The following is a 22,082-nucleotide window of genomic DNA, read 5'->3' as shown; positions in this document are numbered from 1 at the left end:
CTTCTAATGTCTTTTTGTGCTGACAGGTGGGATCATCGGCCTCATCAATCACGTAAGTTACAGTTATGACCTTGTTGTAGCCTTTGGTAGTATCAAGTTTCTATGAGAAACTCATATGTAATAAAGTTTTAGTTATATAATGTTTTAGCATTATATTATAAATTTAGTTGGTTCTGGTTCAAGTTTATTTATGATTGTTTTCATGGAATTCATTTTCGTTGGATTTTGGGAGATGCATAAGAAGTTTTTGTGAACCAAGTGTTTTGAATGGAATTAAATATTTTTGAGAATAGATTATTAAACTTGTATTAAGGAGATTACCAAATCGAAACAAAGGTGTTTGTGATTTAAATGTTTTGAATGGAGAATAGAATTTTAAGTTTTATTTGTAATTGATGTTTTCATTTTTGTGTTTAATTTTAATTTGGATGAATGAAGATAAAGCAGGTTATTTGAAGGAAAGTACAACTGGCATTAAAGATGAACACGACTATTGCTAAAAAAATGTGACAAGAAAATGCACCAAACCAATAGCAATAGTTGGTGTACCCCTTTAGATATAATTGTTTCTTAGAAATTGGCCTTAAGCAGCAGCCACTAAAACTTTTAGTGGCAATTTGGTGACTATTGGTAAAACTTTTAATGTCTCACACTTTCAGCAAGACATGCCTTAACTATTACATTTAGTCAATTATGCCTTATGGGGTAATTCACCATGTCTCATAGTTTTGGCAAGACATGTCTATCAAATAATCCAATAAGGGTAGTGCTTCTTGGCAGTTCATGTCTTGAGTGAAACACAAAGTTTTTCTTTTCATCGCAATCGAAATTAGTAAGAGAATCAGCCACCATGTTCCCTTCCCTCAAAATAAGGGTGAATGTGATTTCTAACTCAACAAATTCATTACGAATGGAGTCAAGAATCCTCACTAGATGCCACGGGCAATTGCACATACCATTTAGGATATCCACAACAATCTTTGAATCACTTTAAATGATTAAGACTCCGAAATGCAAAGTTCTAGAATAAGGAATTGCTTGCCATATGGCCTGTAATTCGACATGCATATTAGAGCAAATACCATAAAATTTAGCAAAACTGAAGAGGAAATTTCCTTTGTGATTTTTGAAAATTCCACCACCTGCAGTTTCACTTGAGGACTACACCACTCAGGGCTTCAAGTGTGGAGACATCTAGCAAGGAAGGGTTATTCATTGGCAAAGTCCACTGAAGCTCCTTCAACCAAGAATTGATAGTGAAAATTATGGATAAGGTGGGGTGTGAGCTATCCTCAATTCGCCTTTTACACATTTCCTTCTATACTTCCCAGATAATAAACATAGTTGTAACCCCTATTATTTGGGATACTTGAGATCTCAATGATAAACTATATTGAAGCTAGTGTTTCAGCCTAGAACGGGCTAGGCTGAATGGTATTTGAGTAAAAGCACATTAAGCATTGTGCCAAAATGGGTCCAGATTTTAGAGGCTAATAGACCATCAACTATATCTTCTACAGCCCTAGATCCACAATAATTGCATGATAAAGCTAGAGAGATTCCTAGGCTTTGAATATTGACATTAGCTGGTATATTATACCTTGAAGAATTTTTCAGACAAAAGAAAAAAGATATCTTCTTGCTTAGGACTAACCCTCCCAATTGCATATCAAGTTGATTTGCATGTGAAGATACTGGAAGTATTGGGTGTTCATAACCAAACATTGTCACCATCAAAAAGTTTGAGGCCTAAAGTCTCAATATGATTAATGATCTATCTGTCCAGCTGCCCACTAATGTGATGCCAGTCCCAAACCCCATTTGCATTTAGAATCATATTGGCAGGCAATAAGGATGTGTCAACTTGATCAATGCATGTCCTCTACATATTGTATTAGATGACTCAGGTCATTCCACTTATCAAAGCTCCACTTTCTGTAAGAGCTCTCCAAAGAGCCTTGAAAACTGTGTTTAACTCATGTAGGCTGCGTCTGGAATCGGTGTAAAAGTTTACACCAGTATGATTTTGTTCACGTTTGGAAGGAAAGTGTAATTATGACCGACGTAAAACTCCTCTCCGGTTTAATTTTGCGTATGTTTGGATGGAGTAGAGTTTTATATTGATAATCGATATAAAACCTATCAAATGTAAAGTTTTACATTGATTTTATCGATGTAAAATTTTTCACTCTAAGGATTTGAACCCAAGACCACCTTTTTCAATTATGTGGCAAGCTTTTTTTAATTCATCCAACTATGTCTTGAATCAGCTAATGGCACTCTAAGGAAGTGTCGAAACTTTATTTTCAACCTATGTAGTAAGCCCTTAGGCAGGTCGAAAGCCATCATTAAATGAAGGCTCATTGAGGATAGCACATACTTATTAATAGAAACTAGTCTACCTCCCACTAAGAGTAGCTTACTCTACTTAGGTGGCTACTTTAGCCTCCACTTTCTCTACCAGGTCAATGAAATCCTGAAGTTTGGCTTTTCCTTTATGTATTGGAACCCCCTAAATATCGATATTATGGATGATGATGGGTGCACCCTATAACTTGTGCAAGTGCTTATAGGATTATATCAGGGATATTGTTTGTTGCTAGATTAGTTATTGTCTCATATGCGAGTATAAAGATTTCATCAGCTTGTGCAAGTGCTTATAAGATTATATCATCTTGCACGCACGCTGACACACATATTAAAGGAAAGTCCTCACACTAGAGGGTTTCTACTTTAAACAAGCGGCTACCTTTCATAATCATATACAAAACCACCCTCAATATCATTAAAGCTTTACACCTATCACTTCTATGACTGATTAATGGTGTCAAATAAGACATGGTGTATTAGCCACATTGCCTCAAATTTGAATTACATTTTCATATGTTTTCTCTCCCTACAAGATTAATTGTCTGAGGGAAATGGTTAAATGAGAGTGCCACAAATGGAACACATTCACAACACTCATTTTTAAGAGCTCAGATCTCTTAAACTTTTAAGGTTTTGTGCTAAGTTGCAACCTTACCAATGAAAATTCATCAAAATTCACAAGGGTGGTTTTGATTGATTAACTAGAAAAATAGGGTCCGTTTGGTTCACAGTTGGAATTGGAATCAAAATTCCTTGGGAACAAAGTCGGAATGGTCTACTTCCGTAGTCTGTTTGGTTCAGACAAGAATGTGAATGAAAATTGAAATCAGTTGAAGAGGGAATGGCCATTCCCTCAAATGGAGGAATTTAATTCCACCAAGAATGGGAATGGGATTCTAATTCCGCCACATTCCAATTCCGATTCAGACCCCTATTCCAATGAACCAAACAGGCCCTTAATCTCTTTGTATCATAACCACCTACTTACACTTTTCTTACCATAACAAAAAAAAACACTATATGAACTTTGACGAATTCTCGTTGGTAGTTTATAGTATAACACAAAGTCTTAAGTTTAGGGGATCTAGATTGCATTTTATTTAAGTAATGCAAAAATCGACCAATGGCGATAGATACTTTGAAAAACCAAACATTTCTCTCGATACACTTATGAAGGGCTGGTTTATTTAGGGTCTGTTCATTTCCTCTTAACTCTTATCTCTTAAGAGAAATCTTTTAACTTTAAGAGAAAATTGGTTGTTTGTTTCTTCTTATCTCTTAAAGTGCAGTCATACAACTTTTTGTTTTCCAATGATACCCCCAAAAAGACAAACAAAAACTCTCATATATGGGGTCAAAATGGATAGTTGATAATTTTTAGAATTCAAATTTCAAAACAACATTCTCTGCATTTAGAGTTCAGAGGAAAGAAAAGTTCACCAATACCAATATACCTCTTAGGGGGTGTTCTTTTTTTGGATTTGGAGAGGGGGAAAGTTGGTCAATGGGATTTTGGTTCCCATTGACCAAGAATCCCATCTTCAATTTTCAGATTTATGTGAGGACCAGGGAAAGTTTATTTTCCTAGGTATCACTTACCCGGGTAAGTGATACCCATCTCTTAGGTGGGTAAATAGCTTTCCCATTTAGGGGGAAAGTTGCTAACACTTGAATGAGACAAAAATGCTCCTTTTAATAATGGATTTTTATGGCTAAAATGGTCATTATCTTATTTACCTAGGAAATAAAAGAACATGGGTAAATGCACTTACTCGGGTAAGTGTTTCCCAAGAAAAACTTGCCTAGGTAATTGAATTTACCCGGGTAAGTAACTTACCGAAAAACGAACGGGGCCTAAATGTAATTATTGCACTTTCAAATGTTAAACTTTAGAAAAAACAAATAGGCCCTTAAAAAAATTTGAAAAAAGAAAGCTAAGAGACAAAGGAGAATAGGGATGGCAGTTTTCTGCATCCCCACCGGGTACTCAGCCTCCCTATTGCAATGGGGTCAGGGATGGAGAATGCCTTAGCGGGGTGGGGACAAGGATGGGGAGTCTTGCCCCGACCCCAATTATATTTTGTGTGTGTGTATATATATATATTAAATATTAAATATTTTAAAATTTCCCTTTATTTTAAGTAAATATGTTTTCCATAAAATACTTTTAATTAAAACTTTTCTAGGATTCAAGTCCCTACGGGGAACTTGTCTCATCGAGGATGAGAATTTGTTTCAAAATCAGGGTCAGGGATGGGGCCATAGTCCCCACCCTGATGCCATTCCTAAAAGATAACATTGCTAACTATTGAGGTGTCCATCATTGTTTTAGTAGAGAGAGAGAGAAATGGTCATGCTCATTCCTTTAAGTATGGTTTTAAAACCATTGTTCAGTTGGATAGTCTTACAATTCAGCCCAGAAACTAGCTAAGGTACCGATTTTGTTTTAATACTGAACCATTATTTTACCAAAAACCGTTGAATTGGTCAATGAATCGTTGACCTGGATGGTCTGATCGCTGAACCGTTCGACCTATACAACGGTTTGTAGTTTAATATAGAATGAAAAGAGAACAATCTCATATTTGAGATCAGAGAGATAGAGATATCCAAGTCGAGAGATATGTGAAAGAGGGAAATATCCAAGAGATTTGATATTTGTGAAAGAGATCTCAAATTCAATCATTTAGAGATTTGATATATGCGATAGATAGATAGATAGATCATATCATTGTTGTCATCACTGTCGCCATTGTTTACTGTTGTTGTCGTTGCCATCTCTACTACATGCCACCTTCTTCTTCTTCTTCTTCTTCTCTTTGCCTTCTTTCTTTTCTAAGTTTTCTCAGACGACAACCCTCTTCTCACTCTCATTCTCAACCCCTTTCTCATAACATTTATGTCCATCTTACCTTAATATTCCAATCCAATGGGTAAGATGAGATATATATGATTTTAAGTTTTAATGGTTAAAACGTTCGAACCCGTTTGACCTGGATGATCCAACCATTGGCGCAAAAACTAGTGGTCAAAACAGTTTTTTAAAACCTTGTCTTTACACATACATGGATTGTGTAAGTTTATTAAGGACATGACATCTATCCCTACATCATAAACATACAAGTACAAATTATATTCTTAATATACAATTGGATGCTTGCTTTTAGTGTATTTGCACGCTTTTTAGTTTTAGGAGATCCATAAATACTTGGGTGAGAATACATCTCTTATTTTAGCAACAGGATTGCAAGCAAAAACTTGTACACACTTGAAAGTATGGGAATCAAGTCACACAAGGAAATATCTCCTGTGAATTTAACATATATGTACTAGAGATTTTTCCTAGTGTGGTTGGGGCCTAGGGGTGCAACTTGGGCAGGCCCAACTTGAGCCCAAACTAACATATCCCACAATTTTACATGGTTTACACTTAAATTTTTTTATTCTTAGGCTAGTATAGACCCAAAAGCTTGAGCTTTTTAAAATTTTTAGGCTTCTCTAGGACCTAGTCCTTAGGTAGCACAAGTCCGACCTAACCTTATCCCAACCCGAGCTTGACCTAATTATGTGCATGTACATATGCATGCATACATAGAAACATATTTGCATGCATACATGCATATGTGCATATTAAACCATACATACATGTATACTTGTACACATATATGTATATCAATTTTTTGTGTGGATTGATTGACTAACTCGAGCCTAGCCTAGGCCTGGGTCTAATCCGAGTTCATCAAAATTTTAGTATGGGCCAAGATCAAGTAAGATAATTCAGGCTTGAACTTTAGTGCTTTTAAGTCCAATTCTTAGGGTCGGGCCTAATTAAGCTAAAACCCGCCCCAGTCGGCCATATTTACACCCTTATATGTGGCTGTATGATATTTGGGGTGAATTTTTACAAGGAGAATAGAGCTCCTAGGAGAGTAAAGATTATTTTTATTGAAAATATATTATTTTTTATATTAATCATTTGCTCGACACCCCGTGGGAGTCGTTATTCTTTTAAGTGAACAGTACATTATGAAACGGATTTGAAACCGCACCATATTCGGACAATTCATCCAGCCTATCAACTGAGCGCGTGGTAACATACTTTTGGGAGCATATTCGGACCTCCGGTTTCCAGGGTGAGGGCCGTGAGGCCCAGGAGACCGGGTTTAGTCCCAACAAGCCACTGCAGCCGCACATCGGACGCTTGTGCGACTGCAGTGGCTTGTTTGGGACGCTTGTTAACCCCAGCAGGCTCAGGCAATGGGAATTCAAAATTTGAAAGTTAAAAATCCTAATGTCGAACACATGATCTACGGTCAACAAGAAGAAATTAAAAATGGCGGAGCCTCGAACCCTAGAAGATCTAAGCTCCGAAGAGCGGGGCGAGGACGACCAAGAAGAGGAGGAACTTGAAAATCTTGAAAAGCTGGAAGCTGAAGTGAAACAAATGGCACAAAGGATCCTCGAGTACCGAACGACTCTTCCGGATCAGTTCAAGAGCACACTCTCTTCAATTCTTGTTTCTCAGAGACCCATTCTTCCTCATTTCGACATAGCCGCCGAACCCGGAATTTCCGGAGATCGTACACCAGGTGCATTTCTAGGGTTTCCTTTTTTTTTTTTCCTTTCCTTTTCTTAATCCTGAGAATATTGTTGCCTTTTGCCCCTTCCACTCTCATGGTGGTCTTCTTTGGAGACTCTAGACGGAAATTAGTTTTCGAAAGTATATTTCATTATATTTTCTATAGGTAGATTTCTACTATGTTACTGTAAATAACAGATTGTTGCATGAATACTGCAGTCATCACTAGAAAACAGAGCATCACCTTCTGACTTGGGTCGATTATTTTGTCCAAATGCTCAAATTTTAGAAAAAAGTCTTCCTTGTTCCGTTTTATATAACCTCAGTTTTCTCCGTGCTCTAGGAGCTGAGTGAATTGAAAATGTTGTTCATTACCAATTTAAGCGTGGGGATACAGTGTTGAAATGGAATCATTTCTCTATAGATAACATGTTTGGAATGCAACTTAATGGAGAGCTCATTGACTGTTACCATGGATGAAATTGTTATACGTGGTTTCTTAATCATGTTATCACGTTTTTGTTTCTTTGTTCACTATTTGGCAGAGAGCTCATTGACTGTGTTTAGTACATTTACCCATTATTTTGCTTCTTAGAATAAAAGAAAATTGCATTGCAAATAAACAGTACTTGCTTTTTTTTTTTATCAATAACAGTAATTGCTTTCATTTCGAGTCACTTAAACATATGGTCGTACAGTGTGCACACATCAGCATAGGTAGTTTGTTCCTAGTTAGGGACTTTGCATAGACCTACATTTGAGGCATCAACTGTGTAAATGGATATTGAACACATGACCCTGTTACTCTTTTGTCAACAATGCTTTCAAGAATCATCTTAGAGGTTTTCTTGCTTTATTGGTTTGCCTTTTTTAATACTTGTTGAGGTTTTTGCCATTTCTAACCTATACAGATGGGGGAGAACATGTTCAATTAAGTCAAGATGCATTACTGGCAGAAAAGGATCCAGAGACTGCTGAGAAAATACGTATGCTTAAACTCAAGATTTCCAATAATGTCTCTTCTATGCCTCTCATTTTGAAGAGAATGAATGAATGCATTTCTATGATTGACAACCTTGATTCTTTAGGTGGAACCATACATCCTGCTTTCAAAAGGAGGAAAAGTTGACTAGGTTCAGCTTTGCTAGATTTTGTATCTTAATCATGCCTGTTATATGAAGAGGATCAAGTAGTGTATTACCATGTTTGGCTTGATATATAAAATGGAGCAGACATCCTTGAGAAAACTGACAAAAATTGTAGCCTCACTGGATTTGTGAGTCCTGATTGTACTGTAACTACTTAAAATCATTTGTTTGATGTGTAACATAATGTAACTTTGTGACTACTATTCCAAAAACATATTTCTAATGCATCAAGATTATGAAGAGAATGCTGCTAAAGTACAATGGTTGTGATACTTAGGTGTACATCTCACTCAGAACAATAATGCATCCTTTTCGATTGGTAAGAAGGATCAATTTATTCTTCACTTGTCTGCATGTATTATTTATTTGTTTAACTTTCTACCTTGTCTTTTTTTTTGCCTGGCATACATTCTGTCCTATATTTCCTTGGTTGGAAATAAATTTTCAGATAGAATAGAGAACTAGAGTTGCTGACTGCTGGGGAACATGAAAAGTATTTGTATTCTCTTCCCCATACCCACCCCCAATGAAACCAAAAACAGTCAGTTTACTATACAGCCCATTATGTTCTATTGGAATCATCTAGTGAACTTCTGGTGTGGCTGATGGACAAGATTGCATTTAAGAATGATCAAATGTTCTGGATGTGGTAGAATTCCTTGATAGTATAGCTTATAGAGATTTAAAAGCCAATTTAAATGTAACACATAGAAAAATGTACTTGTATTCGTGTTGTCCTGTTGAGTGATAGAAATAAAAGCTTGAAACTAAATACATCATGCACAGGGGTTGGAAATGTCAAAAGGCAGCATCTTTTCCTCTTGTTAATATGGAATGATCTTGATGTAATATAGTTAGATTAGACTTGGTTTTTGTGTCAGTTGCCAAAACAGAAAATAGGATTACATAATTATCTTCTGAGCATTGTTTTCCTTAGGTAGTGTCACTAATATTTTGGAAGGAACCTACAGATTTTAAAGATGTCATTTATCTAATCCCTTGTCAGTTAGGTAGTGTTGTGCAGTTAAAAAAATGTCTGGCATGCACAGTTGATTACAGAGCTACCTGAGCAAACCTATATTTATCATCTTTTAATACTACTAGTGCAAATACTATGATCCTTTACTTATCTAAGGTTAAACAATACTGAGTTAAATCATTAGCAATTGACTGACAACATTATGATTCTTCTACATGTATCTTTCTTGAATGTATGTGTGCTTTTGTCCATAAGGATAGCTAGACTGCTAAACAAGGGAAAACCACAAGGGAAGAAGGTTGTGGTAATGAAAAAAACTTTAAACAGAATATTTTAGCTATTGCTTATATAAAAATGATAATCATGAACACTGGCTGAGTGGCCGTTGACACAAAATATTTAATAAGGCTTAAATAATGATGAAAATTCTGAACATTGGCAGTTCCAGAATTCCAGCCATGAGGGTAGTTTGACATCTAGGCTCTTGGGGGGCATTCTTTTTTCATATTTTGAGAGGGGGGAAAGTTGGTCAATGGGATTTTGGTTCCCATTGACCAAGAATCCCATGTTCTTTTTCAGATTTATGTGGGGACCAGGGAAAGTTTATTTTCCTGGGTACCACTTACCTGGATCTCCTAGGTGTGTAAATAACTTTCCCACCTAGGGGGAAAGTTGCCAACACTTGAATGGGACAAAAATGCCCTTTTTGATAATGGATTTTTATGACTAAAATGGTTATTGCCTTATTTACATGAGAAATAAAAGAACATGGGTAAATGCACTTACCTAGGTAAGTGTTTCCTAGGTAACTGCATTTACCCAGGTAAGTAACTTACCGAAAAGCGAACAGGGCCTTGATGTTCTGACTTTTGAACTTGCCTTTCATGTTGACCAGGAAGAGAGATATCATATATTACTATATTAGCTTCAGAAATATGAGAGATTTTCCATTTGTATTCGATGGCTACATGTAGACTGATGTATTCGCCTTTGAGTGGGTCAGTGCAAGCCCGTGCTCATAACGTTCGAACAGCCTCTTGCAACCTTGCATTGGGAATATCTCCCCATGAAATAAAGCACATAAGTATGAAGATATCCCCAATGCAAGGCTGTTCAAACAGGCGTTGCATTGATCGAAGCCAAACTCTATGTAGCCTATTGTACAAGCCTTGTTTGTAGCAGATCCAGTAGGCACAATACAGGAAGTACATTCTGTAAGCACTTTGTAAATATTCTGACAACTCTTAAAAAATTTGTCTTTAATCTTTTTCAAGTGTAGGTTGGGGGTATTTCAAACGACAGGTGTCAAAAAAAAATTTGAAAGTGTTCATTTAACATGTTTATAACGACGTGCCTACCTGATCGAGACTCTTTTCTTCATGCTATTACAATGTGAAGTTCGAGGTGCTCCCAAAAATGGGTACAACATGGCTGTGTTTTGGTTTGGTTGGCATGTTGGAGCTAAAGTGTAACTCCACTTCTCAATGTATCTTATGTATTGGTGTGATACGTATTCTATGATACAGTGTTATACGTATTATACTTTGAAGTTTGAACCATGCTCTGAATTGCAATGTTGTGCTTTTTTTCCTATTGCTCAGTTTGAAAAGAGTATAAATACAAATACGTATACAAAGGGTACGACTATGATATGGAAAATATGCGATATTTAAAAAACTTTTGACCAATCAATTGGAATCATAAATTGGTAGCCAATTAGGTGTTATTTATCAAAATTCATGGATGGGTTTTGATTGGTCAAAAGAATCAAAACTCTTTCTATACCATATATTTTCCACATTATAGATTTTCCTGTATACAAAATAATACAAAATACAAAGCTTTGCACTCTATATATTTCTACATGTATTCCTTCCAAAACTGAGCCTATGTTGCCGTATGTCAAAGGGTGCTCAATTGCGTTTGAATAATAAATTCATCAATCTCACGTTATGTCGTGCGTATGGTATCAGTACAAACAATAAATAATGAAAATTGACGGTTGGAGATGTTAATAGCCATACTAACGTATCAAATACAATAAGAATTTGTTTGGTAGGCAGTTGGAATTGAAATCCAAATTAATTATATATTCCTCCTACCTGTTTGGTTTCATGTAGGAATCGAAATCAATTGAAATGCATTCTCATTTTCAAGGAAGAGGGAGAAAATGGCCATTCTCTTAAATGGCGGAATCAAGGTTTAAAGTATTGATACGTATTGTTTTAGAAGCTCCCTGATATGCCCCTACAGGGGGTGTATCAGGGTTCTGACCGGTTCAGGGGGTGGATGAGCCTTAAACCGCCCCCTTGAACTGGTTTTAAAAAATAAAAAATAAATAAAAAAATCAGTACCGATATGACCCAATATGCCGGGTATATCAATATTTTGAACCTTGGGTGGAATATCATTTCACCAGAAATGAGAATGAGATTCCAATTCTGTCCAACCAACCAAACGGAATTAAAATTTCTAGACTCCCATTCCCAATGACCATTGAGGTCTTAGCTTAGAAAACAAGTATGAAAAGACGCTATTAGGAACCCATACATCTTACCAATGAACTGTCTGTATCTATTTTGCATTCTTAGCGAATGTAACTTTAATAAACACTACCATGTGTCTTCTTTGCTTGCTTGCCAAATGTAACCTTATTGTCCAATGACCATCAAAGTCATTTCATAATCAACTTTGTAGAAGTAAGCTTGCACCCCACCCCATCTCTCGAATGTTAGATTTTTGTGGTAAATAAACCATTTCATACTTGAATGAGATTTTCCTAAATCCTAATACCAAGTTTGTAAGGAAAGGACATTTTGGTAACAGCCATCCTCTATTCCTTTTATTGCTTAAACATGTTTTGCTTACTAGTTCATTGTCTATGAGAACAAAGTCCATTTATTGCCCTTGTACCAATGTTTTTGAAAATCATCTTGGAAATGGAATTACTTTTCCTTTTGAGTGGTGGATCGGAGCCTCATATGTTTGTTTAATCATCCTTGTCAAATGGGTCAACTTTATTAATGATGGAGTTGGTAAAAAAAAAGAGAATTAATATCTAATTATAACCCGCTGATCAGTTGAAATAATTCACAGTTCAATTGGCTCAGGTCTTGCAAATAAACTATTCAGAGACCCGGAAATGAATCCCGATTCAGTCCTCACAAAATTTATCCTTATACCGTCCTAACAATACTTGTATCCCTATATTGAGAATATCTCTTCATGAATAAAATATTTTGTGAGGACTAAATTCGGTCTCCCCAAGGTGATAGGTTTGCTGCAAGAGCGTTAGCCAAAACCGTTTTTATGGATCCCTCGGTCCATAGACCCAGACCAATCTTTTGCTTCCACGGTCCAGTTTCAATTAAACCGGGTAAGCCGAGTTCGACCGCGCATTTACAAATCCTTGGTTTGGGTTGCCGTATGAACCACTATAAACCCCGAAATCAAACTCAGCGCTCTCTGTACCTCCATTTCACACTTCCACGGTATTTCCGAAACACAGGAGAGGCACAGCAAAGGCGCCATGGGAACTTCGGTACAGGTCACTCCACTCTGTGGAGTGTACAACGAAAACCCTCTTTGTTACCTTCTCTCTATCGACGGTTTCAACTTCCTTGTTGATTGCGGATGGAACGATCTCTTTGACACTAGTCTTCTTCAACCACTCTCGAGGTCAATGCTCAATCTTATTCCCCTCTTATCCAATTCATTTTGTTTGCCTCTGTTCTTCCCCTTCTCAGTGTTTACTGGACGGGGAATTGATGTTGAAACTTTTTTTTTTCTAAAGAAATAGCTACTTGCGAGGCATCTCTTAATGCCTACTTGAAATTTTCATTTTGGATTCATTAGAAGTAGTCTAGTTTTCTTTCTTTCTTCTTCTTATTCTTCTTAAAATGCGTTTCTAATTTCTTTCTTATTATTGCCTGAAACACTATACTACTATAGACGATTAAACGTGGAAGAATGACTGTAATCCTTAAATTTTCGTGGCAGATTATTACGTTTTTGTCAAATTTAATAAAAGAAGAATGGTAAAGAAATAGGTATCTTACAAGGCTCTTTTATGAGTTGCTTGTTGGTACTTTGCATTATCTAGATGACATAATCTGGCTTCCAAATCTTCTTTATACACCTTTCTTTCTCACTGTGGCATGAAGCCTTTGATTAGCCAAACAATAATAGAATTATAGAAATATAGTAGATAGAGTATTCTATCTTACTCAGCCGAAATATGCTATTGTAAGTTCCGTAGTTATGGATTCCATATAATCCTTCAACTCATTAAGAACCAGATAAGGGGGGAACGTGGTTATTTTTCTGGATGATGCTGGTCGCTGGTCATGTAGATGTTTTATTGTTCCATCATCCACAATTTCACACATGAATGGAGTGTGTGATAATGTAGAAACCAAGACAGTCAGAGGATCATAAGTTCATAACCATTATATTTGACTATTTATTGGCATCAAAGGGAGAACTCAAGTTATTCTATGTTCTTATGTATTAGTTTGCTTGTTAGGCACATATTTTGTGACCTAGGGGATTCTATTTACCACGAAGGTTCTAGGCTTCTAGCTATACAGACACCTTGACAAAACAATGCACTTATCAGCATATTTGTTCACTTAACTTATTATCAAATAGAGCTTTGTTTGAAGTTGATATCCCTTGGCATAACTAGACATTGCTAGATAGGGTGTGAGGTAAAAGAATGCTTTAATCATGGTGCTGAAACTTTGATTTGCACATCTTATTGGTATTTAAATCAGTGTTTTAAAAGGCGTGGGAGGCGTACGCCTGGAGGCGCTCCCAAAACGCCCTGAGGCGTATGCCAGAGGTGCTGACACCTCTGAGGTGTACGCCTCTTGCGCCTCATGCACATCTGATATGAAAATACAGAAAAAAAAAAGAAAAAAGAAAAAAAGGAAAGGCATTCAATCATTAAGGTTGATTTGGGAAAGGCATTCAATCATGTTCAGTAGGATTTTTGGATTATATGTTGAGTAGAATGAACTTTGGGCAGAAGTGGAGGAATTGGATCAAAGTTTGCACAACAACTCCCAAATTTTCCATTTTAATAAATGGCTCTGCAAGAGGATTTCAAGAGCTCAAGAGGATTAAGACAAGGGGATCCTTTGTCTCCCATATTGTTCCTTATAGTTTTGGAGGGCTTAAGCCAAATGACTGAAATAGCCTTTGAGGTAGGTCTTTTAGAAGGGTTTGAAGTGAAGAGTAATGGTTCCAGTTTGAGACATCTCCTATGCTGGTTTGAGGTGGTCTCAGGTTTGAAGGTCAATATGGCAAAGAGTGAGATGGTGGCAATAGGAGATGTGGGTATTATATCAAATCTGGCAGAGGTTCTTGCTGTCAAGTGGGGAAAATTTCAACTAATTATTTGGCTTTACCCCTAGGTGCCAGATATACTTCAAAAAGCATTTGGGATCCAGTCGTGGATAAGGTCAATGAGAACTGCTTTCTATCTAAGGGGGGTAAGTTAACTCTAATACAGAGTGTCCTTACAAGCCTACCGGCTTATTATTTGTCTCTTTTTCCAATTCCAAGGGAGGTGCAGAAAAATTAGAGAAGGATATGGGGGATTCTTGTGGAAAGTTTGGAAAGACGAAGAGAAATATGATTTGGTGAGATGGGAGAATATTTGCAAACCTATAGCTTGTGGAGGACTTGGGAAAAGAAAAGTTAAAGGTTTCAAGATTGCTCTTTTGGACAGGTAGTTATGAAGCTTTTGTACAAATCGCAATGACTTGTGGAGGGAGCTGATTGTTGAGAAGTATGGATTAAGTGATAACGGTTGGTATGCTTTGGACTCTAGGTTGTCTTATGGTTGTGGAGTATGGAGGAGAATTTGTAAAGTCTTCCCTAATTTCTTGAAAGGAATAAGATATACCTTCTTGGCAATGGGACTAGAATAAAATTCTGGTTGGACCCTTGCCCTTGGTGTGATGAATTGACTCTGAAAGAAAATTTTCAGAGTTGTTTGTTTTGGCTTGCAACAAAGAAGCTATAATAGCAGATTGCTTTCAGGTAGAAGGATTTTTTTTTTACTGGGAGGTGTAGTTGGTAGTTGAATTGATGTCCTTGGTGTATAATCAGCAAGTCAATGTGGTTGGACAAGAGATTAGACAGTGGAGATGGTCCAAGTCAGGTACCTTCTCAGTCAGGTCCTTTTATGTTGGCTTGTTGGGAGAGCAAGACAGATCCTTTCCTTACAAAGTCATTTGGGGAAACACAGCACCCTCAAAAGTCAAAAGTTAAAATTTTTGAGTGGGTGGTGGCATGGGAAAAGTGCTTAACGAAGGAATTGCTGGTCAGAAAAGGAGCTAATCTAACAGGCCTGGAGTGTGCTTTTTGTAACGAGCATAGGGAATCTGTGAATTATTTGTTCCTATTCTGCAATTTCTCTTATAAAGTCTGGAATAAGCTGTTCCAGTTTATGGGTGCTTTCCTGCTTCAGTGAAGACCTTGCTAACTGGGTGATGGGTGCACAGAATGTCCAAGAAAGGGAGAGCTTGTTGGGATGTGGTGTCTCTAGCAGTTTTGTGGGCAATCTGGTCTGAAAGGAACGGTAGAGAAATCTAATCCAGAGGAGGATGCTATCAATTGTGCAGTTGACATGTTGAGAGCTTGGTTGTCTACTCTTACATGTTTCAGTTCTGATGACTTCTCTTTCTCTTTTTTGAACATAGATTTTTTTGGGGGGTCCTTAAAGGAATGTTCTTGTATAGAAACTACTTGTACAGAGGACCATATATATATATATAGTAGAACTTCCAGTGGCTTCTCTTCTTCCAGCTTCGCTTCCACCTGTTTAGCATTGTTTTGGTGGAAGATGCTGCTTTCTTGGTCTTTATGAACCATAAACCATTGCCTGCGGTACATCTGTGATCTTGCATACTTGCCTACATTGCATATCAGATATGGGCTTCCCAAAATTGGGACTTGGGAGTCTTTCTGAATCTTTCCTCTCATTCCACAGACCCTAGAGATTAATAAACTCCTTTTTTGTTGTTTTTTTTGGTGGGTGGGGAGCAATTGATTAGAATTCAGAAGTAAATGCCTTTTCTTTTGAGACCCTGGCCTGCCAATTTATCATAGTTTTCATATATAACGTTTAGAGGAGCCCCTAATGTGCCATTTTTATTTTATTTTTTCCTGACACCCTTGGGGTTTGTACTTATCTAATTGCATTCATCTTAATTCATTTTTTTTGTGTGTGTGTGGGTGGATGGGTGGTGGGGGGGAGGGTAAAGGAGATGATGGAAGGGTTTGAAACTTAAGATTCAAAAGAAATAGGTATGTACTGTTATTTACTGAGAAAAGGGACTTTTCCTGGTGGTTTTCGTTTGGAAGCTGATATCCTAGCAAAGGGCTCTTAATGTACTTTTTTGGATATGAATCTCACTGTTGATTATTTAATTCCAAGAAATAACTCAATCCCCAAGTGGTGCATACCTAAGGGGAACTATTGTTGGTAACTGTAGCAATTTCTTAAGTTCTCACTTTGCATTTCAGGTTTGAAGCCATTTTTTGGATTGATTTCAAATGAATTGGGTGCTACCATTTTATTTCAGCAAGTTGGGATATGCTTGGCATATGAAGGTGTTTGTGCCTGGGGTCATGCTTTGTGGAGCCCTTAACCCTTTATGACATGTTTGCTTCATGGAAAGAGTATGCATATACACAAGTAAGGGACCTTTGGAGCTAAGAGCAACCCAATCAAGAAAAGCAGTGAAATGTGGATTATTAATATGCTGTTTTGATGGTCACTTAGTGGATTATGAGTCACTTGTCACATTTCAGGATGATTTTATGGCTTTTACATCTTCGTACAGTGGTTCTGTCATCATGGTTCTCATTCAATAGATATACTTGTAATTGACTTTAGTTCCACCAAAAAAAGTGGTTCTATCTACTCTATGCAGAGGGCAATCAGGCATTTGGTATATTCCATGAAGCCTTAGATTCCACCAGAAGAAGTTAAAGAAAAATATGAAGAGATTTTGGAACAATTTTTTCACCTTTTTACATGTCTTGAAGGTAATCCTTGGCCTAACACATGAACATGACCACTTCAGGTAGCAATCATACAAGATTGTTTTTAACATTTCTTTTGATGAAGAAGAAGTGTTTTTTTTTTTTTGGTTTTTTCGGGTAGTAATGAGTTTTAAAAGTATACTTTTGTATGGCTGTACATGGTTTTGTCTCAGTAACAATGAATGAATAAATTTTGTTGGTTTTCCTTTAAGAAGAAATTCAAGATTGCTAGTTTTATAATGAGTTGGCACTCTGATTGCACAAAGTTGGTTTAGTTTCCTAAAGGCTTGTCATGGATATGCAGGATATCTTCAACCATAGATGCTGTTTTGCTATCACATCCAGATATACTTCATCTTGGTGCCTTGCCATATGCCATGAAACACCTTGCACTGTCTGCTCCAGTTTATTCGACAGAGCCTGTGTACAGACTAGGCCTCCTAACCATGTATGATCACTATCTCTCACGGAAGGTGAAGATTTTTCTGACTCTTGAATTCTATTGTTTCTTATGTTAATGATGTATATTTATGATGAGTGTCTTCTGGCTGGTATGGCTACTTGGAGTTTGAGAAGGCAACCATTTAATTATCCTTTTCAGGTAATTGTTTAAGTGTTAACAATAACAAAAGCTGAAGATGAGTTTTGGTTAGCTGCCTTTTTCGTTTTAGTTCTGACTTTGGTAGAGGGTAACACCTATCAAACCCTTTAGATCCTAATGCCAATTTATATGCTGCTTTTGCATGGTTAATAAGAGATATTTTTTATTGAACCTGATAGAACCTTTTCAAGGCCCAAGAAAGTACATTTAGTTTGTTTTGATGTTTCATTTTATTATATCTCTATTATGTAATGCTATTTGGGAAGGAAAAATAAACTTTCAAGGAGGAATGTGGTACATCTGAATTTGATGTAACAAAGGAAATATAGTGTGTGGAAGAAGAGACAATCTGAATTTGATGTAACAAAGTTCAACACCTTTGGGTCAATTCGGCTCCTGATAATCCATGTCTATACTTTAGTAATTCAAGGAGGAATGTGGTATATCCGCAAGGTCTGTTTACCTCGTTGGTGCTTTTTTCATGATTGTTATTTTATGATTTGGGGGACATGGCTACATGTAAGGAGCAAGGATTTGGAAATGTGTGGATACAGATTTGGACACATTTACATGTGTCTTGTGTAATACAAAGGAGGATAATTGTAGTCCTCTGCTGAAGGAGGGTAGACAATACTAGTGATGCTTTCAAAGAATAGAGGGACATAGCAACCTGGATGTAGATTACTTTACACATGAGCAAGCAAGGGAGGAGGGATGGAGGGAGATGGAGGGGGAGGGAGGGAAGGGGGGAGGTGCAAGAGACCTCTGCTGTAGATCAAAGGCTGGTGCAGTAGTGCTCCCTTAAGTATTATCGTGAAGTTCAAAGAGCCAAAAAATTTGGGACTCCCGCTCAAGTATCATTCTTTTTTTGGATCAACTCTATTTAATCGTCATGAGATATGGGGAGCCATAGATCTTGGGCATAGTGATTGTCTCATCTATTTAGATTGTAGTAACGAAAACTCTTTACTTTTAGTCTCTAGATATCCATCATTCTTCTTATGCTTTTATACTTGAATTGAATTTTCTAGTTGATACTTGAACTGTGCAGGCATTTTATTAGGTTTTACCTTGAAGTGATTATTTTTAACAGTATCCATGTCTTGGATTTTGAGGGTTGCCTTTAGACACTATGTGTCTGTTTAGATTGTAGAAATGAAAACTCCTTACTTTTATTCTCTAAATATCCATCATTCTTCTTATGCTTTTATACTTGAATTGAATTTTCTAGTTGATACTTGAACTGTGCAGGCATTTTATTAGGTTTTACCTTGATGTGATTATTTACCATTCTGAAACAAATGATGAAACCTTGAAGGGGCCATTGCTTGGTGCATTGGTAAAATATTGGGCTGAAAAGTGTGAGAGAACACAGGGTTTAGTATATTGCATTGGCCATTTAATGTGAATGCTGGAGGTTAGGTTCATACCTGGTGCAGCTCTTCCAAGACCTCGGATAGATGGGGCCAGCATTGAGTAATGGCCTTTTAAGCATATACTAAAGCCAGATACTGGTATAATTGTGTAAAACCTTTATTCCTCTCATAGTTACCTAATTCAGTCACCACCTATCTGATTTGAGAAGTGGTTCATTATGAACCAATTTGCAAGTTGGTTTGTATAAATTCAAGAAAGAAAATTTTCTCCTCTTAACTTGATGACTTTATGTAAACAGGATACTAAATAAAAAGTAGATTTATTTGATATGCTGCTTCAAACAATAAAAAGAAACAATGTTACTAAAATGTAGGTTATAAAAAATACTGCTAAAACGTAGGAAATAAGATGTATTGTCTTACTTATAAAAAAAAGATATATTGTCTTGGTATTCTCCTATAATCCTATTTTTATTGGTAATTGTTCACTTTTATTAATTAGTGATAAAAGAATGTATAACATGTACAAGGAGAATGCGCGAAGTACACCATTGTCCCTCAGTAGCCTTTGACACCTTACCAATCTGTCCCTACTCCCTACTGGTTTGTATACAATACAAATCATATTCCCTATTGATCACACCTCGATACAATCTATCCCTGTTCACTCCTTGTTTGACCAATGCATCATCTTTGTGTCCATGGAAAATTAGCTCTCTCAATTCACATGTCATCTGCCTTCCCTCAATATGTTTCTGTATTGCCTTGGACCTAGGTTATTGTTTATTAACCGGCCCACTACAATACGAAAATCCCCTTCCACCAAGACGTCTCTATAGTTTAATGGCTTTCCACTTCAGGATTTTATCCTATAATCCTGACCTGCCTTTTTCTAGTGAATCTAATTCATGTAATAGCTACAAATCAGAATTTGTACCAAGTGAATACATCAAGTAGCTATGGTTTTATTTATTTATTTATTTTTTGTATCTGGCAATAATAGTATATTGCAATCTTTTCTTGTAGGGATGGGGTGGGGAGAAACAACTGTATTGGGGGGTTTTAAAAGTGTAAAACTTCTTAGTGTCACAAGAAACATGAATGTGGACAAACCTCAGATGTGTGCACAAAGAGATGCATCCATTCCTATTATTTTCTGCCTTTTACATGTCACTATTTTACCCAACTTTTGCACTTTTATTGTGGGGAAGTATTGCTGTTATCTCTTAAATTTTATCTCATGATCTCTCCATTTGCAGCAAGTTTCAGATTTTGACTTGTTTACTCTGGATGATATTGATTCTGCTTTCCAAAATGTAACGAGGCTGACATACTCTCAGAATCATCATCTGTCTGGTAGGCATTGTTACAATATATCTTGTAAACATGGTTAAACTGGAAAAATAGATGCTTTTGTTTGGATATCTTCATATCCAGCACCATCACACACACACACATACAGAGAACCATCTATTCTGCTTGTCTCCCAGGTTCCAGTTCTTCTGGATGTGCACCACCTGTATGACTAAGGTGGACATCATATAGGTCATATGTGCAAATTTCCTGTTCCTGTTCTCTTCTTCATCTTCTTGGTATTTCTTACTTAAAGGCTTATGATAGGCAAAGGAGAAGGAATCATTATTGCTCCTCATGTGGCTGGGCATCTCTTGGGAGGCACTGTCTGGAAGATAACAAAAGATGGGGAAGATGTAATATATGCTGTTGACTTCAATCATCGTAAAGAAAGGTTATACACAAACCTTCCTACCAAATTCCTCTGTTAGAAGTTAAAAAAGCAATTCTGTTATTCATAAAATGCGAAACAGGAAAAGTCAGTGAATGCTCTAGCTTATGTTCGGAAATATGGGAAAAAACTTATTGGTTTGGTTATCTATCAGGCACTTAAATGGAACTGTTCTAGAATCATTTGCTAGACCAGCTGTCCTGATAACAGATGCCTATAATGCTCTGAATAATCAGCCTTCTAGACGCCAAAGGGACCAAGAACTTTTAGGTATGCTGATTTTATTCCACCAAATTTATTTGAATTAAAAATTCTGCGGATGATAATTTGACTTGTTCTTTGGGCATTATATTTGCATAATTTTTTAGATGCTATTCTGAAGACTCTAAGAGCAGATGGAAATGTACTACTTCCTGTTGATACAGCTGGTCGAGTATTGGAACTTCTTTTGATATTGGAACAGGTCTTTTCAGAAACCATGTCTTTTAGTGTTCTCTTCTTGTGTAACTTCAGTGGTACTATAAAGATGTGATTTGATGTATATGGCAGCACTGGGCACAACATCATCTGAACTATCCAATTTTTTTCCTCACATATGTCTCATCGAGCACAATTGATTATGTCAAGAGTTTTCTTGAGTGGATGAGTGATTCAATAGCAAAGTCCTTTGAACATACACGCGATAATGCTTTTCTGTTGAAGTAAGTTTCTTCTGTTTTGTCATACTTTGTAGAGAACATCTGTTCATAGCCATTATTAATTTAGATGCACTGATAAAAAAACACCATATACATCTAAATACATCAATCATCAGCCCATGCCTTGATGCTTCTTTCCAAATATGTTTTTCTTTGATGGACTTTTATGACAACTATCTCTGATGAAAATTTTCAGGCATGTAACCCTTCTCATCAACAAGAGTGAACTTGAGAAAGTACCAGATGGTCCAAAGGTTTGTAGCACCCGTATTTCTTGAAGTTTATTCTAATCAAAGAGCATATATACATGGTTGTGCATGCATTTGGGATTCTGTTTTTAAGGGAGTAAACTGATTCTCATTTTATTTAGATTGTTCTAGTATCCATGGCCAGTTTGGAGGTGGGTTTTTCTCATGATATATTTGTTGAATGGGCAAGTGATGCCAAGAATCTCGTGCTTTTTACAGAAAGAGGCCAGGTATATCTTCTATTCAGTCTATCTAGTTTTCGACCAAATTCATTTTTAACA

The 22,082-nt window shown here is 36.7% G+C and overlaps 2 protein-coding genes across 5 annotated transcripts in view; both read left to right on the top strand.

Annotated features, from left to right (window-relative positions):
- The first annotated feature begins 6,543 nt into the window (after positions 1-6,543).
- On the top strand, positions 6,544-10,669 carry LOC104596064 (uncharacterized). Of its 4 annotated transcripts, none has more exons than XM_088895588.1 (3): positions 6,544-6,959; positions 7,861-7,935; positions 10,356-10,669. In XM_088895588.1, exons 1-3 carry the CDS (start codon positions 6,704-6,706, stop codon positions 10,409-10,411), a joined length of 387 nt encoding a protein of 128 aa, XP_088751714.1. In that variant the 5' UTR covers positions 6,544-6,703; the 3' UTR covers positions 10,412-10,669. The 4 variants fall into 4 exon arrangements, with proteins under 4 accessions (XP_088751714.1, XP_010255378.1, XP_010255379.1 ...); XM_010257076.3 differs by lacking the exon at positions 10,356-10,669 and adding an exon at positions 8,038-8,358 and having other exon boundaries at positions 6,554-6,959; XM_010257077.3 differs by having other exon boundaries at positions 6,556-6,959; positions 10,351-10,669.
- Positions 10,670-12,537: 1,868 nt separating this feature from the next.
- The window catches only part of CPSF100 (cleavage and polyadenylation specificity factor 100), a 33,281-nt gene continuing 23,736 nt past the window's right edge, over positions 12,538-22,082 (top strand). The window contains exons 1-9 of the mRNA XM_010257074.3: positions 12,538-12,754; positions 17,439-17,607; positions 20,371-20,467; positions 20,732-20,858; positions 21,010-21,125; positions 21,224-21,318; positions 21,405-21,556; positions 21,750-21,807; positions 21,924-22,031. Coding sequence (XP_010255376.1) covers positions 12,606-12,754; positions 17,439-17,607; positions 20,371-20,467; positions 20,732-20,858; positions 21,010-21,125; positions 21,224-21,318; positions 21,405-21,556; positions 21,750-21,807; positions 21,924-22,031 — 1,071 coding nt within the window. The 5' untranslated portion in view covers positions 12,538-12,605. The remainder of the gene's footprint in view (positions 12,755-17,438; positions 17,608-20,370; positions 20,468-20,731; positions 20,859-21,009; positions 21,126-21,223; positions 21,319-21,404; positions 21,557-21,749; positions 21,808-21,923; positions 22,032-22,082) is intronic.

This window comes from Nelumbo nucifera, chromosome 1, assembly GCF_055504915.1.
Source record: "Nelumbo nucifera cultivar China Antique chromosome 1, China Antique-T2T, whole genome shotgun sequence".
In the NCBI taxonomy this organism is placed as follows: Eukaryota; Viridiplantae; Streptophyta; class Magnoliopsida; order Proteales; family Nelumbonaceae; genus Nelumbo; species Nelumbo nucifera.
Note: the sequence above shows the minus strand (reverse complement) of the source record. Positions and strands in the feature narration are given on the sequence as shown.

What these genes read in the sequence shown, in the direction of transcription:
- LOC104596064 (XM_010257075.3), top strand. Translation starts at nt 6,704, where the DNA reads ATGGCGGAGCCTCGAACCCTAGAAGATCTAAGCTCCGAAGAGCGGGGC. An exon ending in TTCCGGAGATCGTACACCAG is followed by an intron (nt 6,960 to 7,860) that starts GTGCATTTCTAG and finishes TAACCTATACAG; the next exon opens with ATGGGGGAGAACATGTTCAA.